We start from the raw sequence: 17,896 nt of genomic DNA, 5'->3' as shown, positions 1-17,896 counted from the left end.
TATTTTCGATCGAAAGATAAAACACGAACATAAATATTTTTCGTTTCATACTATATTTTGTACAGAACACATGATATAGTAAAGGTTTTATACAAAAAGTTATGCCTTATCAAGAGATATCAAATCGTTTCATGGGCTTTCTTTTTAAATCACGTTCTTTCCATGAATCGTTGGACGGATTTCTTCATGAATAAAGCGATCTAATCTAATTGTAAAACGAGAATGTTTTTAAGTATTTATAATATATATATATATATATATATAGATTAGTTTATGTCAATTGTATGATCACATAAACATATTTGTCAATAGAAGGTAGTAGCTTTGTCCATATATGAGTATTACTGTTACTCATATCTAATTCATATTCTAACTTGAAATGTATCATAAGTTATTATCCTTTATCGTATTCTTTTTTTTTTTTTTTTTTTTTTTTTTTTTTTTTTTTTTTTTTTTTTTTTTTTTTTATCGATTTAGTTTATGAGAAAACGGTACTAGTGACGATAACAAAAGAGACAAAGAAATGCTGTCTGATTGATCTGATTCAACTCGTATGTTGCTCACTGATCTCAGTTTCACCGTAACTGTTGATCGTGGTCGAGTGGTTACCATCTAAGGTATTCCTTGAGTAGATATAAAAAGGAAGTAAAACCAGGCTCGCCACTATTTTTTGTACGTTAGAAAAAAAATAAAGAAATACGAGAGAGAGAGAGAGAGAGAGAGAGAGCGAGAAAGAGAAAAAAAGAAAGAAAGAAAGAGAGTGGGGTGAGAGATTGGGGATGAGAGATGTGGTAGACAAAGGGGTAAGGGAACAGGAAGAACTGAGAACATGGTCTATTGTGGCTAAATAAAAAGGAGAGACGGAAGAGAGGAGTCGTTCGTTGGAGGGAAGAAGAATGGAAGCTATGAAAATAGGGTAAAAGAAGTCGTGCCTCGAGGTAGTAGAGAAGTCTCTGAAGGAAAGGCTTGAAGGGTAAGCAAAAAAAGAATTGAAATTTCCGATGGTTTGTCTGTATTTTTTCGTTCATGCGTTTATGCTCTTTGAACATATTGTGTTTCAATGAGTACCCCACTACGTATTGTGCAACTATGATAATTCCCTTCTCGAGGAAAAAAAAATATGTCGTAGGAATAGGTGTGTCACCTTTGTCAGTTGTCTTTTTAATTGATTCATCTTATTTAACGTAATTTATATGGTATGTATATAGATACATATATCAAAGTCATGTACAGGTTGAGTCAGGAAGTATCGTGTGGGATGAGTCATTGAATGTTTGTATGTAAAATATCTTTTGTTATTTTTGAAGATACGAAAAAAAAGAAAACGTTGGAAAAAAATATAGAAAAACCAAAAAAAGAATTGTTTAATTCGAAAAAACCAATAATTTTAATTGGCATCCAATTTTTTTTTTCAAAGTTCTTTTTTTTTTTTTTTTTCTAGATTTCAAGATTAACGATGTTCATACGATCAACATATTTTTATTACGACAATATTTTGTTTTTTATATTTTATAAAAAAAGAAAAAAATAAGTAAATAAATAAATTCAAGGATAGAAATGTTTTTTACTATAGATAAACCTCGAACAAAAAAGAGTGACATCTGTAGAAATAGAAAAATTAAAAAGTCTAGAAACTTGAGGTGTTTCAATGGAAAAACATTTCCTTTTTAAATGTTCAGAAAAATTTTTATTGTTTTTCTTTAGTAGAAGTGTTATTTCTATTGCCTACACATGTTTTTGATTTATAACGAGAAAGAATAGCGTATTATGCTTTTTGTCTAGAAAAACTGGCACGTTTTAGTAGTCCGTCATGAAAAGAAGCACGTTTCGATTTTGTTCAAGAAAAGTAGCACGTTGTGCTAGTATTCATGAGATAAATGAATTGAATGTTCTGAAATGTGTTAGTCTTCGTTAAGACAAATGATTCTGATATGTGCTAGTTTTAATAAAACAAATGTAATGAACATAAACTAAATGTAATATAGACGAATGAAACGTGCTACATCTTTCAAAAGTATCCAAAATATAACTAATATTCGTAGCGAATTATGAATCATGCTTGTTATCACGATTAATGTCAAGCAAGTTACTTTTCGAAAGCAAGATCGAAACTTTTCGATAAACTCACGTCGATCGATAAATTGATACCAAAGATAAATAAAATTTATAACAAACGTGTTCACGCTGGGACAAAACAATGATCAAATATTCCTTCCGAAAGCATTAAATTCTATATCTTTGTAAGAGTTTAATTTGATCGTATGATATCCTAATGTCAAACTTCAATTTTTGAAAGGTATTTTGAAGAAAAAAAAAAAAAAAAAACCATATGACTAGTCAGAAACTATTAACTATTATTATTATTTGTTTTCCATTTGAAATCGATTTCATTAAAATACCACAAGGCTGTTAAAATTGAAAATCTGGTTGGTCTTCTTAGAAAAGAAAGCGCAAGTAATAAAAAAAAAAAAAAGGATGTACTAAAATGGCTAGAATACAAAGGACTTTGTAGATACTCTCTCTCTTTCTCTCTCTTTCTCTCTCACTTTACAATTAGTTTTCTCTAGTTAAAGAAGTAATACCTATATGCAATTGTTTCGTCGAAGTTGAAGAGAAAAGAACAGTTTGATTTCGCAGGAACGGATGTACTTTCTTTCGTTTGCTCGTTTGAAGTTGAGAATAGCAGCAAGCTTGTGAGCGAATCCCTCTTCCTCTTGGCATGGAGGGACCGTTCCCCGAGCCCGGGCACTCCTTCTTTTTCCTCCTGGCTGCATTTCTCTGTCGCGCTATTACGCTTCCTCGTTACGGTAAGAAAAACGACTCGCAAAGCCGTCTTTTCACGAGAATCCGAGCCGCGTGTGCGGACAGTAACGTTTTAACATGCGGTCTTTTCTTTTCAACGTCGCAACTCCGCGGACTTGGTCTCTACCATTATGTAATTTTACTTTGCCCATAATAAAAGTATTTTCCTTCGTGAAATCCTGATGTCGCGGTGAAAAACGTTGATTCCGCGTTGGAACGGTTGCTCGCACGATCCCGTTACCCCCTTCCCCACCCCATCCCTTCTCTACCCTCCCCAACCCCCCGACTCTCATCAAAAAATGTTGAAGAGGAGTGTCAAGTTTGGCTCCGTTTTAGGAATTTTCTCAAACGCATGTGACTTCATTGAAATTTGAGCTTCTTGTTAATCCCCCTTTCGAGAACAACCTCCAAGTTGGATTGAAATAACGGCCTTTCAGATATCTTCATAATTCTTAAACCTAAAGGCTAAAAATGCATGTGGTTGGAGAATTACAACATATTAATGTTTCAATGTAATTTAAACGAATGATTTAACATTACCGGGACAATTTAGTTTTTCTAAATAAATTTAAATCTTACTAACGAAATTATTATAATGTAATTATTTTTCCATTATTTTCGTCTGAATATTTTCCAAATCGTAATGTATAAGAGATTCCTTAGTTTTCTAGTTTATGTCTGAAGACCGCCCTCCCCCTCCTCTCTCTCTCTCTCTCTCTCTCTCTCTCCCCCTTCTCTCCCCTCTACAGTGTTTATTATGAATCTTTTTATGAATCTTTTTATGAATCTTTTTAAGAATGGACGAGCTGAACTTTGAATGTGAATGCCAAGTAGCGGTTAATTCTCTATATAATTTTAATCAGGTACATTTCATAAGAATGTTCATACTTGTCAGTAATCATAAAAATACTGTATTGCCGCTTGTATTTTAATTCTATACTTTCGTTGGTTCATGATGATTTGTATCACAGATCATGTCGTCGCTTGGTGGCCAACGTGACAAAAATCACGTAGTCAATCCCAGCTCGGCGACTCGAACCCAAACCTTTTTTTTTTTTTCTCCTCTTCTAATCTCCACGGGAAAGCTATAAAGCTATGTATGTCTGTTCGGGGCTGTCTAACAAGGAAACGTTTTCAGAACTTAAATTTCTTTTTCTTCAGTCCGTAGAAGATATAAAAATATAATACATAGAGAGCATTACAAATTATGAGACGCATGTTTTTATATGAAGTCACGAAATGTTCTTTCTTTCTTCCTTTTTTTTCCTTCTTTTTTTTTTTCCTGATCATATTTTTCTTTCTTCAATGAAAATTCAAAAAAACAGTCTGTTCTATCTAAAAGAAATATTTCAGATTAAAATTATTGATCTTAATGATTTTTATATAACAACATTTTTATATAAATTTGATATTTTAGTAAAATTTTTTCTTTATTGATGTATTGATTATAATGAAATTATAATACAATATTTTGTATATAACATTCATCAATATATATCATATTTGTGTGTATATATATATATATATATACTTTTACATATATTTATGGTTTTCTCATCTATTCAATACAAAATTATTCAAATACTATGTATTGTACAAGCCTACCCCAGCACTCAAGAAATGACTCATAGTCTATGAATGTGTCCTGGTATAATATTTTGAATAGTAATGCTCTATATTTCAACCATAAAAGCCATTTCTACATAATCGTTATTTTGACTAATCTCTACGACTGATCTTTTTGTTATCATACTTTTTCTTTTTTTTTCTTTTTTTGTTATTTTTAAAATGTGAAATTAATTATTACAAAACTTATATTAACTCCTACATAGCGTTCATTAATAAAAACAAATCAGCGTTTCCGTATAATAGGCACGACTGATATAGTTTACGTTTATGTGTAGCTAAAGATATTTTAAATATCCCTACAAAACATTTATTTATTTTAATTTAATTGCACTGCATATGTGATTTTTTATGAAAATTTTAATTTTTCAAAATATTGTCTTTTTGATACCGAACGTTGGATCAAAATAATTTTCGTTGCAAAGAATCTTATCTTTTTTTCATGTAAATTTCAAATTAGCATTAATAAATTAATACATATATATATTTTTTTTAATTTATATATATTTAATTGAAATTTTTTTTAGTTGCACATAAATAATGTAAAAATTTTTTTGTTATATGATATTTGATAAAGCAGATTCCTTCGTGCAATGAAGTTACAGAATAGAAGTTACAGCTATGGTTAAGCTTGAAAAATTTTTTGTTCTTCTTTTTTTATTTCTTTATAATTTATTATTTTCTTTAGAAATTATCTTACGCGGTCATAAAGAAAGATAAAATTAATAGATTTAGAAGTGACAATACGATAGAAAACATTATTCTATGTTGAAAAAATAAAAAAATTATAAATCTTAAGAGCAAGTATCGCGTATTTTCTTGGTGCACTCTAAGGATATCGATTGCTGACATTTTATACACTTGTAATACTTGTAATCCGTGTTCCTATTTTACGTGTAAGGACATAAGTTGCACTTTCTTTTCTTGTGCAACTTATCAATTACTTCTACTACGCGTTGAGTCTTCAATATCTTTATTTGCATCTTTCAAAATGTTTTTTTTTTTTTGTTCTTTTTTATAAGATTTCTAATTTCCATCACGCAAATTTTATACGGTATTCATTAGCGACAAATTTAAATCCCATATAAAATTAAATCACTTTGTATTTTCGAAATTTTTAGATACAGAAGATATACATTCGCTGCAGAAATGTTTTTTTTATTTGTGTATTTCTGATATACGCACTCGGTAATCTCGTTATTAGGATATATGTGTTTCTAGGGCACTGTTATTTCCAACTTTCGATATGCATACATTCAGTGACAAAATGCAACTGCATCAAACTTGCACTGGAAGGCAGAATCTTTTCAGTGTAAGAATCTTATCATATTATTATACTCATAGGTGCTTGTCAGGCACGTACTATCTGTTTAAGGGTTAATTGTCAAGCACCTAAGATCCCAGATAATTCAAAGTGTCTCTTGACCTTGTTATAAGAAAGAAGAACCTTCTAATATGTTTCATAAGAAAAAGTTTAATGAACCGAAATTTATAGAAATTAGTGTTAAAAGAAAATAAGGTCATAGCTTATTATTCATCGTCGTTTCGAAAGCATACAGTGAATTGGTTTCCAATATCGACTCAAAAGTTGAAAGATTTGTGGGAAATGTATGAAACGTAAATTATTTCACGAATTGAGAAACAATGCGCGTGATGCACTTTCACGTTGGAATATTGTCGAAGACATTATTATGATAATTAACTTTTTATTTTTTTAAATAAAAAAATTACAGTCATAATAATCTACATCTTAATTTCAAAGATATTATTCTCTTTTTAATTTGCATATTAATGTCAATAATAAAAGTCATTTTTCCTTAATCTATTTTCCAAAATGCCATTTTTCTTTTACCGTCATTATGTTAGAATTATTAATGATGTAATATATAATTCAAAATGAGAATAAAAGGACAGTTACATTTAAATATGATGTTAAAGCTGATATCTGTAAGAAAATTTCAAGAACTTTGATCTCTAGAATTATTCCACTTATTACTTCTCATATTCAATTGTAAATTTCTACAATTGGCCAAATTGGTCAATAAGGGGGGAATAATATTATGTTCGTAGGAGTACTAAAGAGCGCCGCAATGTGTGTTGCTAAGCGAAATGGGAGATCTTCCCGATCGGTTGTGCAGCAACATATTCCGAAATGGGAATATCTCTTCGATCAAAGTGGCAAAACATTAAAATATATAGAACAATTCATTCTAATATATTTCTAATCAAACGAATGATTTTTTTTTTCTTTGAAATATATATATATATATATATATATATATATATATAAAAATTCGCTTTCGATCTCGTTCATAAAACTCCGAGAATCTTTCTATTAATTTCAGAGTTAACGGCTCGAAGGTCACGCCTTCGATGCTGCTTATCGTTGCGCGTTCATCGAGACGGTAGGATCATCGACCTCACTCGAGTAGTCAGTATATTATGCATTTTCCTTCTCTTTCTCCCTCTCCCTCCCTCTCTCTCTCTCTCTCTCTCTCTCTCTCTCTTTCTCATTCTCTCTCTTTGATCGCGAATGTAAACAAATTCGAGCGTACTCATTTCAAAGAGTTTAGTGCTGGTGAAATGTAGGTACAACGTGATGAATTTAAACAAGCGATAACGATCTAAGAACTTTTAAATGGCATTCATCTTTAAAGATCTACAAAGTGTAAAAAATTTGAAAAATAATTCGTAGAAACTGTTATTAAATGTAGAAATTATTATTAAAATTATACGGAAAAAAGGGCTATTCACGAAGGGCAAATTATTTTTACTATTTGTATTAACCAATCGGTTTATAAATCAGGAAACTGACGGATCACTAGTTACGATGTATATATATATATATATTGCATGTATGTATGTATGTATGTATATACATATGTATGTGTGTATGTATGTATATACATATGTATGTGTGTATGTATATAGGCTCGCTTTTCTCCTTGGCGATGCGTTTGGATTACTTCTTGTGAAAGTTGAAAGTACGAAAGCGCCTATGTTTTGTTAGTCGTTAAGATATTGATTGTATCATGGAGGTCATTGGTGACCATTACTTGCTTTTTCTAATTTTATCTGAAACCTTTATAACATTCCTAAAAAGAATTAGTATTGTATATTTATTAATGTAGGAATTTAGAAAGATTTATATCCTAATTGATATTAGGATATAAATACTTACCTATCGTCATATTATCATTTAACATGGCAATATCTTTCTTTTGAGAAAAGCTTTTTGACGATCATTATCAAAAAGGTAAGATCAAATGAAAAGATAAGTTTCCATTGTGGAGAAAAGGGTCCTTGATACGTCTATTATATTGATGGTCAAGAAAAAATCGTTCAAAGAAAAGAGAAAGAAAAGATAACAAAAGAAAAGAAAAAGAAAAACAATAAAAATAAAATGCAACAACAGCAATTTATTTGTTTCGGTTAAAAACCTTCTTACATAGAGAAAAGATTGATCTTTTTACAATCATGTTGAGAGTTATATGTGACTTTCCTCGTGGTAATTTATTTATGGATCGAGGCGATAGTAAGAATATGATTCATGCTCTTTGATCCGTTTATAAATTTCTCGCGCAACGAGGATAACGTTTCATCGAAGCTGGATTACCGAATTACATACAACATCCGAGAAAAAGAGAGTAAACTATCTGAAAGTTTTCTTAAGTGTATTTTTCCAATGAAATTTATATATAATTTATATATATATATATATATATATATATATATATATATATATATTTTACAAAAGTCATCATCGGTATAATGTACAAAATTTAGATGCTTATTATTTATATATTACGTTCTGTCTGTGATTATAATAGAAAGAAAAAGTGAAATAATTAGGATGCATATTTCGTGATATTATTTCGACGTTCATTAGAATTTGTTTGTTAGTTGTTAAAAATCACTTAAGGAATTGTCCACAATGTTCCTCGAACAACACCTGTTTCGCTTTCATTTTTATCTAGCCCACTTAGATAAACTCACAAAACTGATATGCGGCAATCCTATGCCAGAGAAAAGTTTTACAATGATGAAATTCGAATTGTAAGATTGTAAATATAGAAATTTTCTTGTTTCTTTTTTTTTCTTTTTTTTTTCTCGAAATTAATATCAAATGTATTAAATACTTAATTGTTACTCTAATATAATAATTATATTACTAAATTTATATTTTATTAATGTTATTCAGACATTATTATTTCTTATATGATATATTTGTATAACTAAAAGTATAACATAATACATTTTAATAAGAATAAAATGTAATATAAAAAAAAAAAAATATATGCCGATGAATTTTCCTATATTCTTTTATCTAGAAAAAAATTATGATAGATATTAGATGAATATATTCGATTTATACAAAAAAAATTTCTTCGACAGTCAATGTATTAAAATAACTCTATATACACTTGCGTACATATATATTCATACATTTTCACACTCGATGAAAAACAAGGGATGATGCATCAAGACGAAGAAGAAGAGGAAGAAGAAGAAGATGAAAAAGAAGAAGAAGAAAACGAAAACGAAAAATAAAATGGAGGAAGAAGAGGAGGAGAATTCTGGCACGTTACGTATTCGTTTCACAGAGTAGTGGTGCATCTACCGAAGAGGAGAGGGCTCGTCTATACTTGGCTTCTTGGCTATGTCGAAACGAACAGTTTCTTAAATGTCCTAGAGTGCATCGTATCTCGCGTTCTTCTTTTCTTCCTCCCTCTCCCTTCCTATCCTTTTCTTTTTCTTCATTTTTTCCTCTTTCTCTTTATCTCTTTCTTTCTTTCTTTCTTACAACGCGTATGGATTCACGCGTGCATACACATAAACAGTGAAAGAGGGATAGAGACTCATACACGAGAAGCGATATCAAATAAGAACGAAGCAGAACGGAGCGGAATAGAACGGAGAACAGAGAAGTCTTTGATTCTCTTGAACGGAGCGATGCAAAAGGACGGAAAAGTTGCATTCCGCGCGAAGAAGAAGACGTCGGAAGTAGTTTGGTTCGATCGAAGTGACAAAGAAGACCACCAAGATCGGTAGGATTCGCTTGAAACGTGACACGCTGAATTCGAGCCCTCTATACGTTTCAGCTTTTCTCCTATTTAAAATTTTTCTTTTCTTTTCTTTTTTTTTTTTTTTTTTTTTTTTTTTTTTTTTTTACCATTACCATTTTTCTTTACCTTTTTTCCTCTTTTTCTTTTTTTTTTTCCTCTTTTTTTTTTTCGTCGAATTACATAACGGTTCACGAAAGAAACGATGTGGTTCAAATACTACAAGGGTTATTACGATCTACGTAAAACGCAGCTGCAGTTGGAACTTGAATTGGTGAGCGTATTTCTCATCTTCTATTTTACAAATTTTCCGAAATTTTTTTTATTGATCGTTAATCATATTGAATGTTAATTAGATGACACGTAAATCGATTTATTTAACGAAAATAAAATGTATTTCAATGATCGAGTCGTATCGTATACAAATGGTCAATCGTAAAATTTATCGAGTATACTTCATATAAAGAATCGTAAGTAAGTTTGTTAGACTTTTAGGGTAATAAAAATATTATTACTATTCTCTATTTTTAGTACAGGCAAAAGGAATTCAGAAAAATAATTCTTCAATACCCTCCGCCCGGTTCGCGCATTTTCTGTATAACCGGGTATACCGTTACAACCATAAACGTTTTACGATACGAGTATTTCTGCTTCCTTTGCTCGAGAAAGCTGTATTTTCCGGTTCAACTTAATGAAATTCGAAATTGGTTATCTTTTGATATGTATTAAGAAAAAAAAATAAAAAAAAAAAAAGAGAGAAAAAAAAGAGAAAAAAATTCTTTAAAATTTTGTATAAGGGAGGAAGAAATATAATATCGTTTTCAAGGCTAATTTTAATGTCTAGATAAATAAAACAAAGGAACAGTACGGAAGACAAATGCATTCGAAACTGATATTCAGAATGGGAAATAGCTTTTCTAATTGTCCACCAGGGTGACACCACCTAAAAAGTCAGCTCTACTTTTTAGAAACTTTTAGTCTTTTAGAAACTTTTAGTCTGAGTACACCGCTCGTACGAATGAGTTTCGATCCCTTATTACGCGTTGATGTATATATATATATATATACTATTAGACTGTTGCTATTACGTAATAGCAACCAATTTTGTCAATTAAAAATTGTGCAATTATTTATTTTATTAAATTATCAATTAAATTTTCCTTTTATTCACGTATCAATTCTTATCACGTAGATAAGAATTCTTTGATTTTCGTGTTTCGACGTTTCTTCATAATTTTAAAAATTAGTGAATATCGTGGATATATTTGGTTATTTTTGGAACAATATCTTTTTTTTTTTGTTTTGTTTTTTGTTCTTGTTTGTTTTCGGACTTTTGTGACAAGTAAAACAGAGAATGAATTTTGGTAAGTCTCCTTTATATATATGTACATACATATATATATATATATATATATATATATATATATATATGTGTGTGTGTGTAAGTAAATATTAAATACTCTCGGTCTCTTTTTCACGATGGATACGTATTTTGCAGAAAAAAAAATCGTGTAAAAGAATTCGTTTAAAATATAGATATGTATTCAATAAAAATATTTTATTTAATAAACACATAAAAGAGAAATTAATGTATTGAGAAAAATAAATAAAATAAATATATATATTTTTTTATACATACGATTTTTGTGATATTTTTTACAAATTAATTAATAATCTTAATGTCGTATAAAAGTAAACGTGTTAAAAAAAACCGTATAAATGTATATCGTGTAAATAATATCGTGTAAAAAGAAACTCAGATGTATTAACTTGCATTATAATAATGTCGAAGGAGAGATTTAAAAAGTGGGACAAATTTGCAAAGAAATTTCGAATTAAATTCATTCTTTCAGCCTTTTCAATTAAGATTATAATCATTTTATAACCTTCAATTTGAAAATATTAATTTAACGAGGCCTACCTTCATTCTGTACGCGACATATAAATATAAACATAATATATCGAAGAGATTTTGTTTCATCTCGAAAAAAAAAGAGAGAAAGAAAATAAAAAATATAATATGAACGATTTGGAACTCGGTCAAGAGATAGTCTGTAATGTCCCAAAGATATTGTGAATTCTGCGAATGCAGCCGAGTTGGAATGAGTGAGAGAAAGAGAGAAACAGAGGAAATGAGATACATTGAGAATCTGAGTAACATTTGAAGTTATTTTGGACTTCAGTCTGGTGCATCGACCGAATACTTATTATAATTTTTATATTTGGTCTGGGTCGCGTCTGATGTTTCATAATTTGTATATTATATTCTATCATTCATTCATATAATTTATATTATTTGAAATTTGATAGTTATTAACGTGAAAAATACGAATTTTGTATTCTCATATTGAAATAATCGTTGATATATTCAAACGATATTATGATTTTTAAAAATCAAAAAAATACAATTGAAAGTTGTCTATTCGAGAATTGATCTAGATTAGAATAACGTCATCGTTTCTAATATAAATAAAATGTTCTTTATGAACTATTTTTTTAACGTATCACTTTTGTGATTGATTAAGAATATTGCATTAAAACTTTTATGTTAAAAAAAAAAAATTAAAAACGACACTCTATTTCTGATGCATTAACGTTAATTATCATCCGGTTTATCTGAATTTTTTTTGAGATTCATGAAAAATGTAATAATTGTAATTTCAAAACGATTCGAATGATGAAACCTGTGGTGGTATTTTTAGTTCTCACTGATACAGGAAGTGGATCGAGAATATGTCCGTCAGCATTCCTACGATGACTAAGGGCCATTTCTCGTGGGCAGATGTCCGCAAGGTCGTTGTCACGACACTGTGCGCCGTCAGGATGACTGGAGTACAATAGTCTATATATGTATCATGTTTTTAAGTAAATTGATATAATATTAACTTTTCTGATTGAAAAGGAAATGTGGAAAAAGGGGGAAAAGAAAAAAAAACGAAGAAAATAAGGAACTTTGTTGACTTTCAATTTCACGCGATTTCACCTTTTGAAATGAATTTTTTAAATTCATAGAAAATAAAAATGTCGTTTTAGTTTGCGAGTATATATCTCGCTATTACATTTGCATGTCTTTCCTTGTTAACTTCTTTCAACGGAAGCAATAAAAATGAGTCAAGAGTTTCTCTTCTCACACCCACACCCACCCCTTTTTTCTTTCTTTTTTCTTATTTCTCCATTTCATCAGTCACATGGGGCAAAACGATTATATCCAAAGACGATAAATATAGAAACGAAGGTACACGACGGGTGATATTTTCGGCAGGGTACGCGTCCCTGCACGCGAAACATAGCGGCGAACCTAAATCCATTTACATAAAATGTTAGTGTCCGTATAAGATTCGCGAAGAGAGTGGAAAAGAGTGTGTGTACGTGCACGCACGCGCACGCGCGCGCGCGCATGTGTGTGTGTATATATGTGTGAAAGAGAAAGAGAAGAGAGAGAGAGGGAAGAGAAAGAGGAGTGTCTCGAGGAAGAATGCGGCCCTTTAAATTTCGCTTTACCTTCGACGAAGGAAGGGCCTTTCGTACTAAGACCAGTTTTCGAGGCACGTCGGCTGTAGGCGCGGACAAGCCATTTCCATTCGGTTAAGGATTAAATCGTACGTTAAATCGCAATTCGACTTTGCAATACGAGAGGCGATCAATTCTGTTCGCAAAATCAAAATAAAAACGAAAAAAATACAAAAAAAAAGAAACCAAAAAAAAAAGAAGGTGTATAAAGTAAATTTTCTATTTTTTATAACATTACGAGAATCATATACAACACATGTGGAATTATAATGTTTCACGTAAAACTTCTTTTCCAGTATTTCATTCTTTGAATACATTAATGATGTGAAATATTAAATACGATATTACAGAAATATGGAAATCAATTTTATTATCATTAATAATCATTTGTACATAAATAACTTTGGCTAGCCTATTAAAAGCTCATTAATACTTAAAAAGAGAGGTTGGTAACATTATCAATATTGGAACAATAGAAATCCATTATGATTTGGTCACGATCGACTTCTACAAAATCTACGTCAACGAGAAGAATATGCATTCATGTATCTATACACCTGGTGCATCCTCACTCCTCAGACTCGTTAGTAATGGTTCCTCGTGGAGTAGACGCTTGCAGTTAACTACCGTGCTCCAAGGACATCCACTCCCTCCTCCTCATCTTCGTCATCGTCCCTTCCCTATCGCGAATCTGCGTCGAGATACTTTTGACTTCTCTCTTCGATCGAGTCCCTACTTTTGTGTGCTTTGTTTTATATTTAACTTCAGTATTACATTTTCTTAACACGTACTCTTCTTTTTTTAGCGTAGTAAACGTCACTTTGAAAACTATGTTATATTTTCAAAATATGACAATAATTGTATATGTATGTGTGTGTGCAGGCGCATGTGAGAGAGAAAGAGAGAGCTATCCGTGAAAATAATACTCAGCTATCGAAAAGGATTACATGCTATCGATTTTGCGAGAGATCGAACTCATCGACCGATGAAACTCGTAGATTGAAGAAGAGAGATACTCGGAGGTCGAAAGAAACAAGATACAGGTACTCTCTCTTTCTCTCTTTTTTTTTGCAGTGGCATTACACGGAGGTAGAAGGACCTACGAGTGAGTGTTCATCGCGGAGAATGTTCTCGCGTGTAATGCCGTATAAGAGAGAGATAGACAGAGAGAGAGAGAGAGAGAGAGAAAGAGTGAGAGAGAGAGAGAGAGAGAGAGAGAGAGAGAGAGAGAGACTTCCATCGCTTTTCTAACCAGTACTTAACGGTAAAAGTTGTGCCTAATACGAATCCTCCTCTTCGTTACACACAACGTAGATCAACGTCTTCGAGTCTTGTAATCACCCTTACCCTCGATGTTTCGCTATTAATGGGAAGAAAAAAAATATATATATTAGGGAAAGTAACTATTTCTAATGAATTTTATATATTACAAATCTAAATAAGAAAAAGAGAGATAAAGATATATATATATATATCTCCTCTTCGTTACACACAACGTAGATCAACGTCTTCGAGTCTTGTAATCACCCTTACCCTCGATGTTTCGCTATTAATGGGAAGAAAAAAAATATATATATTAGGGAAAGTAACTATTTCTAATGAATTTTATATATTACAAATCTAAATAAGAAAAAGAGAGATAAAGATATATATATATATATATATATATATATATATATATATATATATATATAGAGAGAGAGAGAGAGAGAGAGAGAGAGAGCGAGAGAAGGGGGAAAGAATTTTTCTTTCTGTTTAATCTGTTAAAAAGTAATTTGGATGTATGTAGATCATGACAGAAGATGATTCCTCGTTATATCCGAATAGTGTAATTATTCGGCTCAATTCGAAACATATGAACTCTTATTCCGAGCGTTCATTAAATCTGCCATTGGAATTCCATCATCGAAGTAAACGGAATGGGATTCCTTGCTCCTGGCTCGAATACCTTTGCCTGTCACGTTATTACCAAGCGCCGCTAAATAACAAACGTGTGTAAGTAAGTACATAAGTATGTGTGCACACATGCAAGCTCAAGTATGCACACTGGCATAGTCGTAGGCTTTCTAAGAATTTTTGACTTAAGAGATTATCTGACAATCAAGTTTTTTAATTAAGAAAGCATTTTAATTAATTATACATTGATGAATGATAAATTTTATATCTATATATAAAAGGTCAACAGTGAAAATATATATATATATATATATATATATATATATATATCTTTTAATAATTATACAATTTCTCTTAGTGTTCCCTAGCTCTCACTTTCTCTCTCTTTCTCTCTCCCTCTCTCGCTCTCGCTCTCTCTCTCTCTCTCTCTCTCTCTCTCTCTCTCTCTCTCTCTCTCTCTCTCTCTCTCTCTCTCACTCTCTCGAAACGACAGCTCTTTGCCATTGACTATCGAATATTTTTAAATGACTTACGAAATCCCGAAAACATCGAGACACCATTACATATTCGAATTAAATGGGTTTTTTTTCTTTTTTTTCTTTTTTTTTTTTTTTTTCTTTTTTTACAAATATTGAATTTTACGACATTTCATTGTTACTCGTGAATTATAATGAAAGACGCGACGCCATTGGTCACGAGGTAGCACACGCGACAGAGCTTGGAATCTAAGCCAAGGCTTAACTATACTACTACCGTTGCCACTTCGACTATCGGCATTATATCACAACGAGAAGTAGTATATACCATGCTCCTAAACTCTTTACAACGCACCGCTCCTGCACGTGTTCGATCAACGAGAAATTCCTTTTGCGTTTTTCCACTCTTACTATTACTACTACTTACAATTAGTTACCACGTCGCAACGTACTTGTATGCATGCAAGTAGTCTCTCATATACGTGGATAGTGTTAATTATCAGACTGAGCTTTGGCATGCGAATAGCATTGAACGTCATCGAAGCATCAAAGAAGGAAAATAGAGAAAAAAAATACGCATGGATTGTAACGAACGGATTAATCACTCATCATTTCTTTTTTTTTTTTTCTTTTTCTTTTTCTTTTTCTTTTTCTTTTCCTTTTAATTTATTTATTTACTTTTTTTAGTATTATTATTATTTCTTTTTTTATTTTGTTTTTATTGTTTCTTTTACTTCTTCCGTTAATGCGATGAAAAGTGCAAGGAATTATTTATCGTTTCGATTTGACGAAAAGTTTAACGGAACTGTTGAAAAGATATATCGTTATAACAAGAGAGTATACAGGAAGATCCAAATAAAAAGAGAGAAGAAACGAGACAGAGAAAGAGAGAGAGAGAGAGGAGAAAGAGAGAGATTGCTCGGCACGAAATGTACAATCATAGTAAATTGTCGCAATTTACGAGATAATTCGAGGTAACGAGTAGCTAGATGAAATGATCGTCGATGGCATTCACGTTTTCTTAGAGCGTTTTCTCTCCCTCTCTCTCTCTCTCTCTCTCTTTCTCTTTCTCTCTCACTCTATTTCTCTATCTATCTATCTTTCTTTCTCGTCTCGTCTTGTCTTGTCTTGTCTCGTATCCATCCCGTCTCGTCTCGTATCGTATCGTATCGTATCGTATCGTCGTTGAACCTTAGCTCGGGGCGGAGGATTCCGCCGCACCGGTTGAGAAGGAAGGTGCGCGAAGGAACGAGCAGCGAAAGGCGACGTGGGCAGGGAAGACAAGCAAGGCGTGCGCGCACACGCGCACTGGAATTATCCTCGTCAACGAATACTGCCGTTTCGTAATCCGCATCGGTAGTCAACACGTATATCGCCATCTTAGCTCGCAGCGCCTATCGTAATTCATTCGCACATTCCCACCTCTTTCTATTCACTCATAATGACTCCCTCACGGTTCCTCCTAACATCCTGACAATGAGGGAGATTCGTTTCACTCGTCACAACCTGTTTCTAAGAATCCTCCCGCTAAACTTTATTGCTATCCATACCACTTGAAAAATCATCATTCGTAACGTCCTTTATTTGAAATAAGATTAATTTTGTCGGTTGCATGCTCGAAAGTATATAGTAGATCGATCACTATGAGAATTAGTGATAATTTATTCGTCCTTCCTGGCAGTAAGATTGCATCGAATTACAAGGGGGAAGAGAGAGAAAGAGAGGGAAATATTTTATTCTCAATCCTTACATGGGACAAGTAACACGTTAAAGTCAAAAGTCGATCTAATTTAAAAATAGATGTACAAAGAAAGAAAATAGAAAGTAATGGTCTTAATGGAAGAAAATAATGAGAAAAATAGCGAAACACTTCACGTTAAACCTGTAGTACCAGTATATAATAAAATAGAATGATGTTACCAATTATGAGGAGATATATTCTACTTTCAGAGCATACATATTTACATATAAAAAAAAATTCATTGACGGCAACCCATAGACAACCTACAAAAAAACTTCTTGTAAATCACTGTGTGAAATACTGTGTCAGTATTTGCCTGTCACGTCGCAATCATAACTGTATTTCTACATATTAAAAGTTTCATCAATGTTTTTGCAAAGTATAATACGCAAATGTTGTTTTTAATTATGTTTGCGTATAGTGCACACCATTTCGATTTACTTACTTGGCATGTGAAATAATGAAGAGTATGTTAAATTTGTAAATTTTTAAACTTATTTCTATGGATCATTTTTTCTAACCGAATTATTAAATAAAAATGTTTTAATTAAAAATATTGGAATAATATAAGGGGGAGGGAGGGAGAGAAGGAATAATAGATGCTATCGAAATCAATCGATAACTTTTTAAGTAAACGTAAAACAATTTTTCATTTTTTCTTTTCTTTTTTTTTTCTCTTTTTTTTATTTTATCCTTTGATCTCGCACCATCCTCTCAATAGTAATACTTTGTTTTCTTGGTATCTGTGCATGTATAAATATTCTTACTATGCAAGAAGGACT

At 31.5% G+C, this 17,896-nt stretch overlaps 1 protein-coding gene and 2 long non-coding RNA genes across 6 annotated transcripts in view; 2 read left to right on the top strand and 1 right to left on the bottom strand.

The window, feature by feature from the left end:
• LOC124948857 (rho GTPase-activating protein 20-like) overlaps positions 1 to 17,896 on the top strand; it is a 60,302-nt gene that overhangs the window by 34,136 nt on the left and 8,270 nt on the right. Inside the window, exon 1 of one of the 4 annotated variants that reach the window (XM_047493100.1) lies at positions 9,612 to 9,765. The exons of the other annotated variants lie outside the window; for them this stretch is intronic. Within the exon in view, the coding sequence (XP_047349056.1) occupies positions 9,697 to 9,765 (69 nt within the window). The 5' untranslated portion in view covers positions 9,612 to 9,696. Of the gene's footprint in view, positions 1 to 9,611; positions 9,766 to 17,896 lie in introns of those variants that run through there. 4 annotated transcript variants of the gene reach the window in all.
• Positions 9,776 to 14,255, top strand: LOC124948859. The gene is made up of 2 exons (XR_007100871.1): positions 9,776 to 10,855; positions 12,194 to 14,255. It is a non-coding gene; the product is annotated as an uncharacterized LOC124948859 (long non-coding RNA).
• On the bottom strand, positions 13,352 to 16,058 carry LOC124948860. Its single transcript, XR_007100872.1, has 3 exons — positions 15,431 to 16,058; positions 14,495 to 14,547; positions 13,352 to 14,361 (listed from the first exon to the last, which is right to left on the bottom strand). It is a non-coding gene; the product is annotated as an uncharacterized LOC124948860 (long non-coding RNA).

The sequence above is a fragment of the Vespa velutina genome, chromosome 4 (genome assembly GCF_912470025.1).
Source record: "Vespa velutina chromosome 4, iVesVel2.1, whole genome shotgun sequence".
NCBI lineage: Eukaryota > Metazoa > Arthropoda > Insecta > Hymenoptera > Vespidae > Vespa > Vespa velutina.
The sequence above is the reverse complement of the archived record's forward strand: the minus strand, read 5'-3'. Positions and strand labels throughout refer to the sequence as shown.